Source organism: Vicugna pacos, chromosome 3 (genome assembly GCF_048564905.1).
Source record: "Vicugna pacos chromosome 3, VicPac4, whole genome shotgun sequence".
In the NCBI taxonomy this organism is placed as follows: Eukaryota; Metazoa; Chordata; class Mammalia; order Artiodactyla; family Camelidae; genus Vicugna; species Vicugna pacos.
Window position 1 is genome coordinate 85018808 of NC_132989.1, and position 14852 is coordinate 85033659.

The 14852-nt window shown below is 34.1% G+C and overlaps 1 protein-coding gene and 1 long non-coding RNA gene across 3 annotated transcripts in view; one reads left to right on the forward strand and one right to left on the reverse strand.

Annotated features, from left to right (window-relative positions):
• DHX29 (DExH-box helicase 29) overlaps positions 1 to 14852 on the forward strand; it is a 43238-nt gene that overhangs the window by 10125 nt on the left and 18261 nt on the right. Inside the window, exons 5-12 of one of the 2 annotated variants that reach the window (XM_006206000.4) lie at positions 220 to 365; positions 1698 to 1823; positions 4715 to 4841; positions 5586 to 5744; positions 8479 to 8644; positions 8903 to 9026; positions 10286 to 10894; positions 12130 to 12273. In XM_006206000.4, the coding sequence (XP_006206062.1) occupies positions 220 to 365; positions 1698 to 1823; positions 4715 to 4841; positions 5586 to 5744; positions 8479 to 8644; positions 8903 to 9026; positions 10286 to 10894; positions 12130 to 12273 (1601 nt within the window). Of the gene's footprint in view, positions 1 to 219; positions 366 to 1675; positions 1824 to 4714; positions 4842 to 5585; positions 5745 to 8478; positions 8645 to 8902; positions 9027 to 10285; positions 10895 to 12129; positions 12274 to 14852 lie in introns of those variants that run through there. The other variant, XM_072958671.1, reaches the window with a different exon arrangement.
• On the reverse strand, positions 64 to 6695 carry LOC140695693 (uncharacterized). The gene is made up of 2 exons (XR_012071484.1): positions 6611 to 6695; positions 64 to 327 (listed from the first exon to the last, which is right to left on the reverse strand). It is a non-coding gene; the product is annotated as an uncharacterized lncRNA (long non-coding RNA).

Consider the following 14852-nt stretch of genomic DNA (forward strand, 5'->3'; position numbering starts at 1 on the left):
TTCATAGTGTTTCTATTCTTAGAAGATGAGGGGTAGAAGAAAATTAAGTACTCTTTGCCTAGGCAAGGTTTATATGTATGTTTAATGAATATTTGTGTATTTTATGTATCATGTACATGTTTATTTTCATCCCAATTTCTCTTAAGATGCACGTTTAATGAATAATTGTGTATTTTATGTATCATGTACATGTTTATTTTCATCCCAATTTCTCTTAAGATGCACTTCCTGAGGGATTCAGTCAGGAATTTGAAGAGCAACAACCTAAAAGCAGGCCAAAATTCCAGTCTCCTCAAATACAAGCCACTGCTTCACTTCCACTGCAACCTAAAGCCAAAAAACAAGAGGAAGATCCTAAGATTAAGGTAATTTAAGAATTAAACATTCGGAGTTGTATAAAATCAGAATGATGCACATGCAGCAGTTCATAAGAGTATAATTATTAGGTTGCAGTAACATTTTTACTTATTGAAAATGACTAATGGTTTGCCAAACTCTTCTATCACTGCCAGTTTCCGTTACCTATTGCTACATAACAAACCAGCCAAAAACGTTGTGGCTTACGGCAATAATTTATTTTCTTATGATTTTGCAGTCTGGGCTGGCTCAGCTAGGTAGTTCTTTTGTTCCATGAGGTATCTCCTCAGTCTGGAACATCCAAAATGATTTCGTTACTCACATGATTAGTGCCTCAGCTAGGGTCTAGCAAAGCATCTCTCTCTCTCCAGATGACTAGCTCAGGTTTCCTCTCATATGGTGATGTTGACATCTGGCTTCCTGGAGCAAGTATCTTAAGATGATAAGCCCCAATGTACAAATTTTTACCAAGCTCTTGCTTGTATCACTCTTTTCTGAGGGGGAGGTAATTAGGTTTCTTCATTGATTTCTGCTTGGAGGAGGTACCAGAGATTGAACCCGGGACCCCTTGCGTGCTCATAGAAACAGACAATAGAATGGTAGTTACTTGGGGCTAAGGGGAGGATAGGCAAATGGGGAAATGTTGCTTAATGGTTATACAATTTCAGTTATGCAAGATGAATAAGTTCTAGAGAACTGCTGTGCAACATAGCGCCTAACAGTACAGTGCACTTTAGAATATGTTAAGAGGCTAGATCTAATGTTAAGAATTCTTAGCAGAGCTACCCCTCTGCCCAACCACCAAAATGCACACACACAAGAATACACAAAAATTTTTGGAGGTGTTGGATATGTTTGGTACCTTGATTGTAGTGATGGTATTACGAGTGTATCCATGTGTCCAAACTCCTAAAAATGATGAGTTTATATATACATATAAAAAATTAACATATCCTTATAATAATATATACATTAAACGTGCAGTTTTTAATGTGTCAGTCATACATCAATGAACAAAACAAAACAACAATATCTATGGAAGCATCATCCCCACAAAATCACTGTTTTTAAGGAATAACACTAGTTTTTAACAGTTCCTTCTTTTATTTTTGCCTTTTTCTGTAAATGTATTCTTTGGATTATATGAATTTAGACTTATTAATGTAATGTTGAGTTAAGTTCATTTGTCCTTCACTGAACAGTAAAGAATGTGATTTTTTGAGGCATATGTGTCTCCTGTTTCTGAGAGTAAAGAAATTATAAAAGCAGTAACACTTGATGATAGTTTTGACACCTTTTTCTAATTTTGGTTTTTCAGATATTTGTTTTTTTCTTTCTAGCCAAAAAAGGAAGAAAAAAATTTGGAAGTAAATATGAAAGAATGGATTTTGAGGTACGCTGAACAACAAAATGAAGAGGAAAAAAGTGAGAACTCTAAAAGTTTAGAAGAGGAAAGATTTGACCCTGTGAGTAGAAATTTATATTGGGCTTCTAGCTGGATAATCCTAGCAAAATATTTAACTTCTCTGAGACTTAGCTTCCTCATTGGTAAATTGAAGAAATGCTTACCTGTTGGAGTTTATATGAAGATTAAACAAAATAACGCTTAGGGAAAAACATTACACAAAATAACTGCCTAATAGATGTTAAGTGCATTCCTCTGTGTTTAAAGAGATCATCACCAAATATTTTTAAATGATTGTTATGTGTAAGGAATATGCTAAATTATTTGGATTATTTTTAAAAGCACATTCCTTTATAGAGGAAATCCATTACCTAGACAGAAAAAACCTAGATATCATAAGATAAACTAAAAATACAACGTTAAGGGAAAAAAGCAAGTTTTGTGGGAAGAAAATAATATAAAAGATATATCCGATAAAGGACTTCTGTCTAGAATTTATAAAGAAGTTTTAAAAGGACAACAGACACTTTACAAAAGTAGTTATATTGGTGGCCAATAAACATGTAAAAATAAGTTCAGTATTGCTAGTAATCAAGAGAAATGAAAACTGCAATGAAATACCACTGTGTATCTATCAGAATGGCTAAAATTAGAAAGGTAAATAATACCAAGTGTTGGGAGGATGTGGAGCAACTGGAACACTCATACTTCGTAAGAGTATGAAATGAAATGGTACAACCACTTGGAAGACTGGCACTTTCTTATGAAGTTAGACATACACTTGTCATATGATCTAACAATTTTATTCCTAGGTATTTACACAAGAAAAATGAAAATGTCAACAAAAAAAGACTTGTACACAGATGTTCCTAGCAACTTTATTTATAATAGCCAAACACTGCAAGCAAGCCTCAAAAACATTATATAAGGATGAGAGAAGCTAGGCACAAATGAGTACATACTGAACAATTTCATTATATTAAATTCCAGAGAAGTCATCTATGCAAAATCAATCTCTAGTGAGGGAAAGCAGATCATTGGTAGCCTGAGTCCAGGGATGTGGGAGGGAGATTGACTATTAGGCATGATGAGGAAACTTTTGGGTGTGAAGGCAGTGTTTTATATCTTGATTATAATGATGGTTATGTAGATGTATACATTTATCAAACACATTCACTTATACATTTAAAATGGGTGCCTTTTATTATAAGTGAATCATACCTTTATAAAGTTGGTTTAGAAAGAAAAAAAGGAAGTTGCAGAACAAGCATGTGTGGTATGATGAACTCATTTGTGTAAAAGAAAAAAATATATATACATATATTTGCATTCTTATGTGCAGAAAGAAAACATCTGGAGAGATATACAAGAAGCTATTACTAGTTATTAGGACTGGGGTTGTTGGAGTGGGAGGGAGGCTTTTTTTAATAATCTGTATCCTTTAAGCTTTTTCAACCATGTGCCTGTATGGAAGTAGCATAAACAAAAAGAATTTAAGACAGTACAAGTCTTATTTTGAGGTTCAGAGAAGGAAGAGTTTTCTTCTCATTGGAGCATTAGGTCAGGACTTCATAGAAGAGAGGTGGGACTTGAAGGATATATGAAGTGTGCAAGGCAGCAAAAAATGGGAAGATGGTCCAGATGGATGAAATAGTGTGAATAAGGGTACAGAAGAAGAATTATGCAAGGGGCCTTTGGGATTAAACAATAGACAGAGGGCAGAACATGTAGGTGAGTACTGGCAGATAGGAGTAAACAGGTAAGTTCATCTGAGACTAGAAGATTTTGATGCCCAGAATATGAATTTGACAACTTTTCCTATTGATTGTAAAGAGTCGCTATAAGTGTAGGGGCAGGTGACTGACAAGAAGAATTTGACATTTTAGGTCAAATTTAGTACTACTTGAGGTGGTTTGCAAAAGGTAGGCCATTTTGGTAGCTCCTGCACCTGCTCAGGTATGAAATAATAAGGTCCCAAATTGGGAATTAGAAGAAAAACTGTTAAAGCAAGAATCAATAGAAATTGGTGACTTACTGAATATAAAAGTTAAGCCAAAGACAGCAAGAGATTCATAGGTGAAGGGGTGGTGGTATCAATGCCACAGATAGGAAAGATTGAAAGAATGAATATGATTTGGTTGAATTTGAGAAGATAGCTAACCCTTCTATCTGTTACACTGTATTGATGTTGACTTCTACACAAAATCGCCCCAGAATTCAGGTGGTTGTGGCTTCTTTAGTGTCTCTTGCCTTCCTCTCAGTAGTTGTTTTAAATAGCAGCATTGCACATGCCCTGTTCTCCACCCTGGTGCTTTGATGCTTCTCATCTATTAACCTAACCTAAAGGAAAACACCAGTAATTTGAGTTCAGCTTTAAACTCTGTCCAGGTTTTGCTCAACAGAGTTAAATCCTTAAGTTTTATAACACCTGTTTTCCCCAGAGGCCATTTTTTTTAATGCCCCATCTTCCATAAGATAGAGATTATAGGAAAGTAACTTTCAGATAAGAATATTATTGCATTATTGTGTATACAATCCTTTAAACATGTATTTATAAAACGTATAAAAATTTAATTTTTCTTTTTACAGAAATGAGCTCATACTTCTTTTTATTCTGTAGTTTGCTTTATGTAACATGTCAGGGAAGTTTCTCCATGTGGCTCACCTTCATTCTTTCGCTACCTCATCTTTTTTACACGGCTGACTAGTTTTCTCTGTAGATATGTACCACACTTGATTTTCAATTTTCCTTTTCAGTCAATTCGGAGTAAACATCTATATACCTGCAAATCTGCACATTTGTATTATTTCTCTATGAAAAATTTCTAGAAGTAGATTCGTTGGTTCAAAGAATAAGATAAAAAGATCACAGGTTTTGATATAATACACTGATGATAGATAAACTAATCTGGCCTTTTTCTTTCTTTATCATCATCATCTTTGAAACAACAGAATGAAAGGTACTTGCACCTTGCAGCAAAACTTCTGGATGCAAAGGAGCAAGCAGCTACTTGTAAACTAGAAAAAAACAAGCAAGGCCAAAAAGAGGCTCAAGAAAAAATAAGGAAATTTCAAAGAGGTAAACACTTCAAAATTCTTAGATGTATAAATGTCTTTTCTTTATCAGCCTTTCTTGGATGGAGGTTGCCTCTTTTTTCCTAGTAATTTTTTCTAATAATTTTCCTAATAATTTATACTTGGGATGGGCAAACTTTTTTTACAAGAAGCCAAATAGTAAATACTGTAGATTTTGCAATTTGTTATGATTACTCAGCTCTGCTGTCACAGCATAAAAGCAGCTATAGGCAGTACATAAAGAGAATGGTTACATTCCCATAAAACTTTATTTATGGATGCTGAAATTTCATATTTTTCACATGTCACCGAATATTTCCTCTTTTTGTCTTTTCAACCAGTTAAACATGCAAAAATCATTCTAAGCTCACAGGCCATACGGAAATAGGCAGTGGGGCTGGATTTGGCCTGTAGGCCATAGTTTATCAACTTCAGATGTATACATAAAATTCCATCTCCATTCAAGAAGGAGAGGTGAATATAATTCCATGAGTGTTTATTTCTAGTGAAGATGTTTTTCCAGGCCTTCTACATCTGTTAAATAATTTGTTTTAAAAATGTTAGTATATTATGTGAAAATAAATTGCCTCTGACTTCTAGCACAGATTCCTAGTAGGAAGTGTTGAATAATTGGCTATAGGAAGGAGGAATTTTTTTTTTTCAAAAACCAATCTGCAAAATAACAAGGCATGAAAAATAAATATAAGCAAAAACAAAAACAAATAAGCATCATGGGTTTTTTTGATAGAAATGGAAACTTTAGAAGACCATCCAGTATTTAATCCAGCCATAAAGATTTCACATCAACAGAATGAAAGGAAGAAGCCTCCAGTAGCCGCAGAAGGGGAAAGTGCTTTGAACTTTAATTTATTTGAAAAATCTACAGCTGCTCCTGAAGAAGAGAAAGGTAAAATGAAGGAAAAATGTTCCAGGGCATAAAATGTAAATAATAAAATGTCAAGGAGTGTATAATTGAGAAATTATGTTACTTTGTATTCTGGCAAACTACATAAGATAGCAGTAGAGTTATGCTTCCATACACTGTCTTGGAAAAGTAATAATTATGATAACTTATGGTGATTACAAATATCTTGCTTCAGCCTCATCTCTCTCCAGCCCATCCTCCAAACTCCTGCCAGAATTATCTTTTCATAACACAGATCTAAATGTAAGTTTCCTGTGAAAAACTTTAATCAGTAACAAGTTCAAATCCTGTATCATGGCATTGAAGATCCTTTGCATTCTGCCACAGTCTACCTCTCCACTTTGTTCTCCAAGCTATGTACTACAGCCGCATCATTCTTTAAAACATATGCTCCATGACTTTGCTCATCCTGTTATCCCCTTCTTGGCCAACCTTTCCCTTGCTTAGAGGTTCAAATCAAACAGCACCTCTTATTTAAACCTTCCCTGATTCCTGCTGTACCACCAGAGGTGTGTAAATGTTCTCTTCTTTGTGCTTCTAAGTAAATTACTGATTTAGCTAGTGTATTTATCAGTCTGTAATATAGTTAGTTGAGTCCCACACTTAATTGTCAGTTCTTATTCTTTCCATAAATATTTATTGAATTTTTATTGTTCACAGTGTCAGTTACTAAAAAAAACTTAGTTTTTGCCCTCTTCAAGTACACAGTCTAGGAGGAAAGGTAAGCTTTAAATATACACAAATACATTATTACAAATTGTGATCTGTGCTATCAAAGAGAGAAAACTGGCTTCTATCAATAGAGATAACAAGGGCGCCTAATTTAGATGAGAGAAACCTTCTGATACCTTGCTTTGACATCTGACAGATGATTAGGTGTTTGGCTGGTAATAAACTGGTGGAAAGAACCTTCTAAGGAAAGAGACACTACATTGGAAGTGTAAGGTGGAAAAAAGCTTAGCGCATCACTATTCAACAGAACACTATGATGGGAATGTTCTACATCTGCATTATCCCATGTAGTAGCTGCTAGCCAAATATGAGTAAACTGCCCCTTGAACAATGCAGGGGTTAGGGGCACTGTGCAGTCAAAAATCTGCATATAACGTTTGACTTCCCCAGAACTTAACTGCTAATGGCCTACTATTGGCTGGAAGCCTTACTGATAACACAAACAGCTGATTAACACATATTTTGTATGTTATATGTATTATATACTGTATTCTTACAATAAAGTAAGCTGGAAAAAAGAAAATGTTAAGAAAAATCATGACAAAATGCATTTACAGTACTGTTCTGTATTGATTCCATGAGTTTACATCATCTGTTTACAAGAGGAATCATCTGTCAGTACCTATATCAACATTGTACAAAACACTGTATGTGCTATATGTATTACTAACACTAGACATCAAAAATGAAAGGATAATGTGAAAAAGAAATTCTTATTTGTTTATAGGTACAATAATTCATGCATTGATAACAAAGAAGTAGCTTTAATGATAGGCTAGTGTAATCGACAAAGTTGCTTTGCTGTAGCCTGGCCTTAAACACTAATGAATGAATTATAAATTTTTATGGCTTACAGTGTTACAGTCATATTCATAATATAGTATTGGAAACTTTGTTACATTTTTTAAAAAAACACTTACCTGTGATGATAGCCTGACATGCAGTTTCTCCAGTTATGAGAGAGGGGCATATTGTGTGGTAGTGTAATTCTTTGAAAGCAAAGTTATAAAACAGAAAACTAACAAGTTATCAATTTTATATTAAATATCGCCTAATGCCTATGTAAGGATAGGCTGTCCACTTCAATATAAGTCTTACACATGATGTTCTCCACGTATTTTTCCTTTATATTTATTTTAAAAGGAGGAGGGTGTAGCACAAATGGTAACAAGCATGCTTAGCATGCATGAGGTCTTGGATTCAATCCCCAGTACCTCCTCTAAAAATAAAAAAGTAAACCTAATTACCTCCCCCCCAAAAAAACAAACCAAACCAAACAAAAAAAAATTTTTTTAATAAAAAATGTGCATATAAATGGACTTGTGCAGTTCAAACCCATGTTGTTCAAGGGTCAGCTGTATCAAGCACTTGAAATGTGACTATAGTACAACTGAGAAACTGAAATTTTAATTGTAATTAATTTAAATGTAGCCACATGTGGCTGGTGACCACTGTATTGGGCTAGGCAGGTTTAGAGCAGTTAAGGAATTGACTAATGACCAGTGTTGGCTGCTGCATGGTGAGAATGATGGAAAAATGACAAGAAATAGGCAGGGATGGGCCATGGAGAGCTTTTAGACAGTAGTGAAAAATTTGGACTTTATGTTAAACATAACATGAAGCTATTGAAGGTGGTGGTAGTGGCAGCTGTTAAGCAAAGAATGACATCTGATTTATATCTTTCCAAAGGATTGCCCTTCCTGTGTGGCAGCCTGCCAGACATTGTAATTCAAAGTATTCTAAACAATTCATCAATGCATAGTATCATAGATATTTTTACAAGAATATATAACTTAAGATACTTTTCTTAAAAGTCAGATTTTCACTAATTCTGTCCATCAAGAGGATTTCCTTGCATCACTTATAGAAGAGCAGAACTTTCTTTTTATCCTTTCTTAACCTATTCTCTTCTAAAATCCCTCAGAAGAGATTGTATATTACTGCATGTCCATTTTAAAGACCCAATCTTTTCCTATCATTTTAGGGAAAAAGAAAGAACCTCATGATGTAAGAAATTTTGACTATACTACTCGAAGCTGGACTGGAAAATCTCCCAAACAATTTCTGATTGATTGGGTCAGGAAGAATCTTCCCAAGAGTCCAAATCCTTCCTTTGAAAAAGTTCCAGTAGGTAGATACTGGAAATGTAGGTATGTTTTTCAGTTAATTGAATGAACTTTTAGGAAAATCTAAGATGAGAATCTTTTTGTTTCTTATGAGTTAAGTAGATGTTTAGGAAGCTTAATTCCATATCTCAGGTTGATAGTGTTTGTAAGTTACTATCTAGTACAATGTCTGCCATGGAAATACTTAATTTAAATAGTGTGAACTACAGTTCAGTGTTAATGGAATTCTGACCTTTTTTACTTCATTAGTTTTATTTTTAAATGTTTTTGGCTTCTTTGTAGGGTAAGGGTAATCAAGTCTGAAGATGACGTACTGGTGGTCTGCCCTACAATCTTAACAGAGGATGGCATGCAAGCTCAGCACCTGGGAGCTACTTTGGCTCTTTATCGTTTAGTGAAAGGGCAGGTGAGACTTTTTAGATCTAGGTGTTTCAAAAATCATTTGTGGAGTAGTGAGTATATTTTGTCAACATAAAACTGTACCTGCATGTGGAAGGTAATATTTAATTATGGCCCTTTGTGCCAGTTTTCTTTTTACTGAATGCTGCTTCTGATTAATCCTTGTTTCTGCTTATTTATAACTTTGACTTCCTCGCTCCCCTAAAGATAATTCAGTCTTCTCCTTAGACCAAAGGCTCTGAACCGTTTACAAGCTGTACTAATTTACAGATTAAAAAATAGTTGTGTTAGAGTGGATGAATTAAGGAGAATTTTAAAATTTGTTTTCCTTAAATATTACATTGTCTCTCAACTATAAAAAATTAGACATTGGTTCCAGTTTTCAATTTCAGGCTATATTGATTATAAGCTTCCAGCTTAAGGAAAGATGAAAATAAAGTACTACTGAAGAAAGCACTTTTAAGAGACTATAATGCCCCTTTTTTTGTGGGGTGGGGTGGGGAGTGGTATTGTCACCTTTTTTAAAATAATAAATGTGTGTATCTTTCTTCGTGGGAAATTAGAACCACTGAAAATTTAGACAGTTATTAAGTGGAACTCCAAACAATAGTTCTTTTCCATTTTCTGTCAGTAGACACTCTTAATGTCTTTATTTCCCTCATTTTGCAAAATAAGGTATCATAAGGTAAGCTTAACTGAAGGAAATGACTACCGGTGTTATAGAAATCATTATGGGCTCTTTTATAACACAGAATTAGAATAACTTAGATTCCATCCAGTGTAGTTCATTTTAAATTATACAACTGCCAGACTCTCAGAGGGAACTTGTTTTAGAAATGCTTTATGGATCATCTACACATTCATATAGCAGCACTATAAGAATAAATAATAAACATGTATTTAGTAGTTTACTGTGATCCAGTAATAAGCATTTTATATGATTAACTTAGTCTTCCTCAGAGTATGCCTATAAGGGAAGTGCTCTTATTAGCCCCATTTTACAGATATAGAAACTAAAGCACAGAGTGGTTAAGTTACAAGCCGAAGGTCTTACAGCTAGTTAGTCTAGAAACCTAAATATGATAAGCTGTTTGTAAATTTGTGTCATATGCATGTATATCTTATATTAATGTAATAACTTATTAGTTTAAGAGACATTTTAAGAAGATAGCTATCCTTTTAAGTTCTAACCTATTGAATTTTGGTATCGAGTAGTTAGTGAAAACAACATACTATGGTTTTGGTCTTTTTTTTCCCCCTTTATAGTCAGTTCATCAGTTGCTTCCTCCCACTTACCGAGATGTTTGGCTGGAGTGGAGTGATACAGAAAAGAAAAAGGAAGAATTAAATAAAATGGAAACCAATAAACCACGTGATCTTTTTATTGCCAAACTTCTGAATAAACTGAAACAGCAGCAGCAGCAGCAACAACAGCATTCTGAAAATAAGAGAGAAAACTCAGAAGATCCTGAGGAATCTTGGGAAAATTTAGTTTCTGATGAGGATTTCTCTGCATTGTCCTTGGAATCAGAAAAGGCAGAAGACTTGGAACCTCTTAGGAACCTCTTTAGAAGGTTGCAAAGCACACCTAAGTACCAGAGACTTCTAAAGGAAAGGCAACAGTTACCTGTGTTCAAACACAGGAATTCAGTTGTTGAAACTCTTAAAAGGCACAGGGTTGTGGTTGTGGCAGGTGAAACAGGGAGTGGTAAAAGTACTCAAGTGCCACATTTTCTATTGGAAGATTTGCTTCTAAATGAGTGTGGAACAAGTAAATGTAACATTGTCTGTACCCAGCCCCGCAGAATCTCAGCGGTGAGTTTAGCCACAAGAGTGTGTGATGAATTGGGCTGTGAAAATGGACCTGGAGGAAAGGTAAGCTGTTGTTTGAATGGTAACATTACTCACTCGTAGTCTTGGGATCCAAATGGCACCTGTACCATATGTGAGTTTTGACTGATACTGGTTGTTCAGTAGCACATTCCAGGCACTTTCCATGTTTTTGAGAGATCTGATGTTATGCCACTCTTCTTCAGATGAAAAGGACTGTCAGTAATTGTTATTAAAATTCTCATATAAAAGGAAAAATACACTCACTTTAATAATTGAGTATTCAAATATATTACATACTAAATTGATCATTCAAAGAATATAAACACATACAAATATAACTCTAATATCATATATCGCAAGTTTTCGAAATCTTTCCTGTGGAAAGTATCCCTGGGTGATTTTCATTAGTTCAGTGAACAGAAGGAAAAAACAATATAGAAGAAAATGCCAGACTATTTGCAAATCCTGTTATATAAAAATAATAGAGAAAGGACTTAGATATCTACTGTTGTGCATTTTGCCATGGAAGTATACACAAAACTGGCTGGACCTTAACCAAACATGATAAATTCCAAGTTCATATAACTCAGCTGAATTATACTTGGAATTGTTCTTTTTAGATACAGAATTTAACATTTTTGTCTCTATCTTTAAGCTAGGTACCCCTTCATTAAAAAATTTTATGTGGCAGTTTGTCTAGGTTTCTTTCATGAAATGTAATAGTTAAAAAGACATGATTTCTGTCTTATAAGGCATTTACATTTAAGGGTTTAAAGGGATGATACATGTATACAAATAAAACAAAGGAATGACTGAAGGAGTAAGAAAGAAAATGTGATAGAAAGATTCCCATCAGACACCACTGGTTTTTAATGGTGGCAACTTTTATGAGATCCTGATAGAAAAGTAGACCAAATTGAAGGAGCTGCTCCAGAATTCTGTTCCTGAGTACCTCAATGTTTTGCTCCAAGAAAATTTAATAAGAAATCAATTAAATCTATTAATATTTTCATAATCATGTTAACAGTACTCAAAGCAGATGAACAGTTTTTGTTTCAACACTCTGAAAATAAAAAAGATTTTTCTTGTTTAAAATTGCCAAAACATTTTATAGTTTTATATAATTGAAGACCATGGGAAAGTAATAAATTGCACCAAATAGATTTACTTAGACTGCTCCATATAGTAGCAGGATCAACACCTGTGCTTCACTTTTTAAGGCTTGTTTCCTAGATCACTTGTGAAAATCTAATCTTGGCCTTGTGTCCTCCCTTCAGAATTCTTTGTGTGGATATCAGATCCGGATGGAGTCTCGAGCTGGTGAATCTACCAGGTTACTCTATTGTACAACAGGGGTTTTGCTAAGGAAACTTCAAGAAGATAGTCTCTTAACTAATGTGTCTCATGTTATTGTAGATGAGGTGAGTAGATTCTATAGTCACGTTCAGAAAAAATTCTAAACATTTTTGTATCAAAATTATGTTACTCCTAATATTAGCTAACTTTTTCTTCATGCTTATAAATGCTCAACACTTCACATATAACTACTATTTAATTTCCTCTAACAAATGTGTCTCATACTAATTGATTTATTTAACAAATACTGTATAACATTTGCTAGATGCAGTGCTGTTCTAAGGACTTTCATATATATAATTTCATTTAATCCTTCCAGCAATCCAGTGAAGTAGATTTTATTATCCCTATTTTACAGTTGAGGAAACCGAGGCACACAAAGGTTAAATAGGTTACTCATGTTCACCCAACCAGTAAGTTCTGCAACTGGGGATTCAAACCCAGCAATCTGGCTGCAGCCATCCCTTACCTGCTGCTGCTCAACTACATTTGTTCAAAGGTTTTCTCTGATTCTTATAAAAATGAGGAATCCTCATCAACATGTCATTTTCTCTATAGATATACCCCTACTTGAGTAAAGTTGAATACACATTTAAAATTGAATTATTTTAAATGGTATACTAACTTAGTATATGTAAACTGATTTGTATATAATCTATTGAAAAAGAAATAAGATGTATAGCATTTCTATTATTCAAAATTTTTTTTCATTTTCCTGATACAAAGTTTGTATGAACATCTGTTAATTCACAAAGTTCAGAAGGCATTAGTGAAAGTTCAGTCATTCTTTGATTCTTAATAGACTACATACAGATTATTGCATTTTTTCCTGCTTTTGGTTAGTAAGTATTAGAAGTATAAAGAGATACAAATATGAAAATAAAAATTATCTATAGTCTTATGACCCAGGAAAAAAATCAATGTTGACATTTGTGTATTTTTGTATGTGTATATTTAGTATGTGTGTATATTTATTTTCAAAGTCTTTCATCATTTGATAGTCTACAGAAACATTTTTAATAGCTTTATAATAATATATAATTTGGATGTCCCATAATTTAACCATTTTCCTGTTGTTGGACAAGCTTAGGTTAAGATGTGTTTAAATATATTTTGGTAATAGATAAGAGATAGGAATTCATTTTTATCTTTGGAGTCTTTATTCTTTAATGGAGGAAGAAACTGTACTATTATCACTAAGGTGTCTAAAAGGTGGTGGGTGGGTATAGCTCAGTGGTAGAGCACATGCTTAGCATGCGTGAGGTTCGGGGTTCAGTCCCCAGTACCTCCACTTAAAAATTTAAAAAAATAAAAAATAAAGATGTCAAAAAGAAAGAGGATGTATGGCTGCTTAACTGAGTAGGCCCATGGGTAACTGCTTCTGGCAGTGATGGGTGGAGAATGGGGTGTCATAGCTTTGCATAGCCAAGACCTAGATTTATCAGTATCCTCAGGAATCAACTTAAGTTAAAATGCTAATTTATCTATTTATAGTGAGAATTTTTTTACTGCTAGGTAAGATAAAATATTTGTATTAGCTAGTCAATAAGTTTTCTTGGAGCCCCAAATTATTAGAAAATTGCTTAGTAAATATACATCAGAGTGAACCATAATTTAAAAGTCAGACCAACTTCAGGGAGCTGCTCTTTAATGGTTTAGTATTAACAGTCTGTAGATGTGATTTACTGAATTGTGCTTCATGTGATACTGTCAACTTCTTGTTGAACAGTACAGTAAGAGTAAGAAGAAGCCCAGGGAAGTTCATCATCATTGAGTATAAGTTGAGTATAACAATGTAAGAGGTGCTGGGACAGAGTTCATTGTATTATTTAGGACCTTCTTTATTAAAATGCTCAGGATAATACTTCTGGCTTTCTTATTAGCAATAGTTGTGTGATTTGTTTGTCTACGGTCAGTGTGTGATTAAGTCGCTTTTCCTTTGACTGCTGGTATGTTTACAGCCAAACTTTTTGCCCACCTCTCCCAGGTGTACTTAATAAAGTACACATTTTTATTAGTTCTATTTTATGTTTTATCCTCATTTTTTATTCTTTTTTTAAAAAATCAGTATCTGTATAAATTACCATCTATTTGAGGAGGTTCTCTAGATCTGTTTCATCCATCAGAAAAAAATCTCTCTCTTGAGATTCAGATATAATATACATCCTGGTCAAACCACCAAAGTAAAAACATCCAAGATTATTCCTTCTTCTTTCTCCCATATCCCCTAAATTCAGTCACCTAGACTTACTGGTTTTACTTTTCTCAATATTCACTGGTATAACCCTCATGTAGGCTACCATGATCTCTCTAATTACTACAAAAGTCTCTGATTAAACTTCCTGCACTCTGTTTTGTTGTCCTTTACTACATTCTTCACGTTTTAGCTGGAGTTATCTTTTTAAAACAAAATTCAGGCCACATGATTCCCTTGCTTTAAAATGTCTTATTCACTACACTAACTCATTAGGATAAAGTCTCAGCTCCTTAACAGGTTTATAAGACTTTATATGGACAGATTATGGAGTACCTCACCAGCTCTCTCTCTTGCTCATTCTTCATCCCGTGTTCAAGGCATCATTTCTGTTTCTCCATTTCCTAAAATGTATTATGATCTCCTGACCACCATGGTTTAGCACAAGTT